The sequence below is a fragment of the Lipotes vexillifer genome, unplaced genomic scaffold (assembly GCF_000442215.2).
Source record: "Lipotes vexillifer unplaced genomic scaffold, Lipotes_vexillifer_v1.1 scaffold422, whole genome shotgun sequence".
Classification (NCBI taxonomy): Eukaryota; Metazoa; Chordata; class Mammalia; order Artiodactyla; family Lipotidae; genus Lipotes; species Lipotes vexillifer.
The window spans coordinates 444,498-444,873 of NW_006779087.1; the positions used below are offsets into that span (position 1 = coordinate 444,498).

Here is a 376-nt window from a genome sequence, read left to right on the forward strand (position 1 = left end):
CAGGTCCAGGTTCAGCGGGGGAGCGGGCCCATCCGTGGCCCCATCCCCCTCCTCATGACAGAAGCAGCAGCGCCGCATGTCTCGAGGCACCTTGTCAGGTCGCAGGGCTGTGCCAAGCTGCTCCATGAACTCTGCCACTTCCCGCTCATCCTCCTGCCGCACACCACCCTTCTGGATGGTCAGCAGCAGCCGGAGACGCTTCCAGCGCACCCCCTTCCACTTCTTGAGGCGAGGGGGCCGGGAATCTTCGCCTTCCTCAGAAGGCCGGGCTCGGGGCTTGGGCCGGGCTGATTCAGGGGACGAGGCAAGTGGCAGAGGCGAGGGGACTGGTGGCTCAGCTGAGGGTTCAGCTGGAAGTTCAGCCAAGGGTTCAGCA

The 376-nt window shown here is 65.4% G+C and overlaps 1 protein-coding gene across 1 annotated transcript in view; it reads right to left on the minus strand.

Annotated features, from left to right (window-relative positions):
* The window catches only part of KMT2D (lysine methyltransferase 2D), a 31,872-nt gene that overhangs the window by 4,900 nt on the left and 26,596 nt on the right, over positions 1 to 376 (minus strand). Inside the window, exon 50 of the mRNA XM_007452349.1 lies at positions 18 to 376. This exon is cut by the window's right edge and continues 5 nt beyond it. Coding sequence (XP_007452411.1) covers positions 18 to 376 — 359 coding nt within the window. The remainder of the gene's footprint in view (positions 1 to 17) is intronic.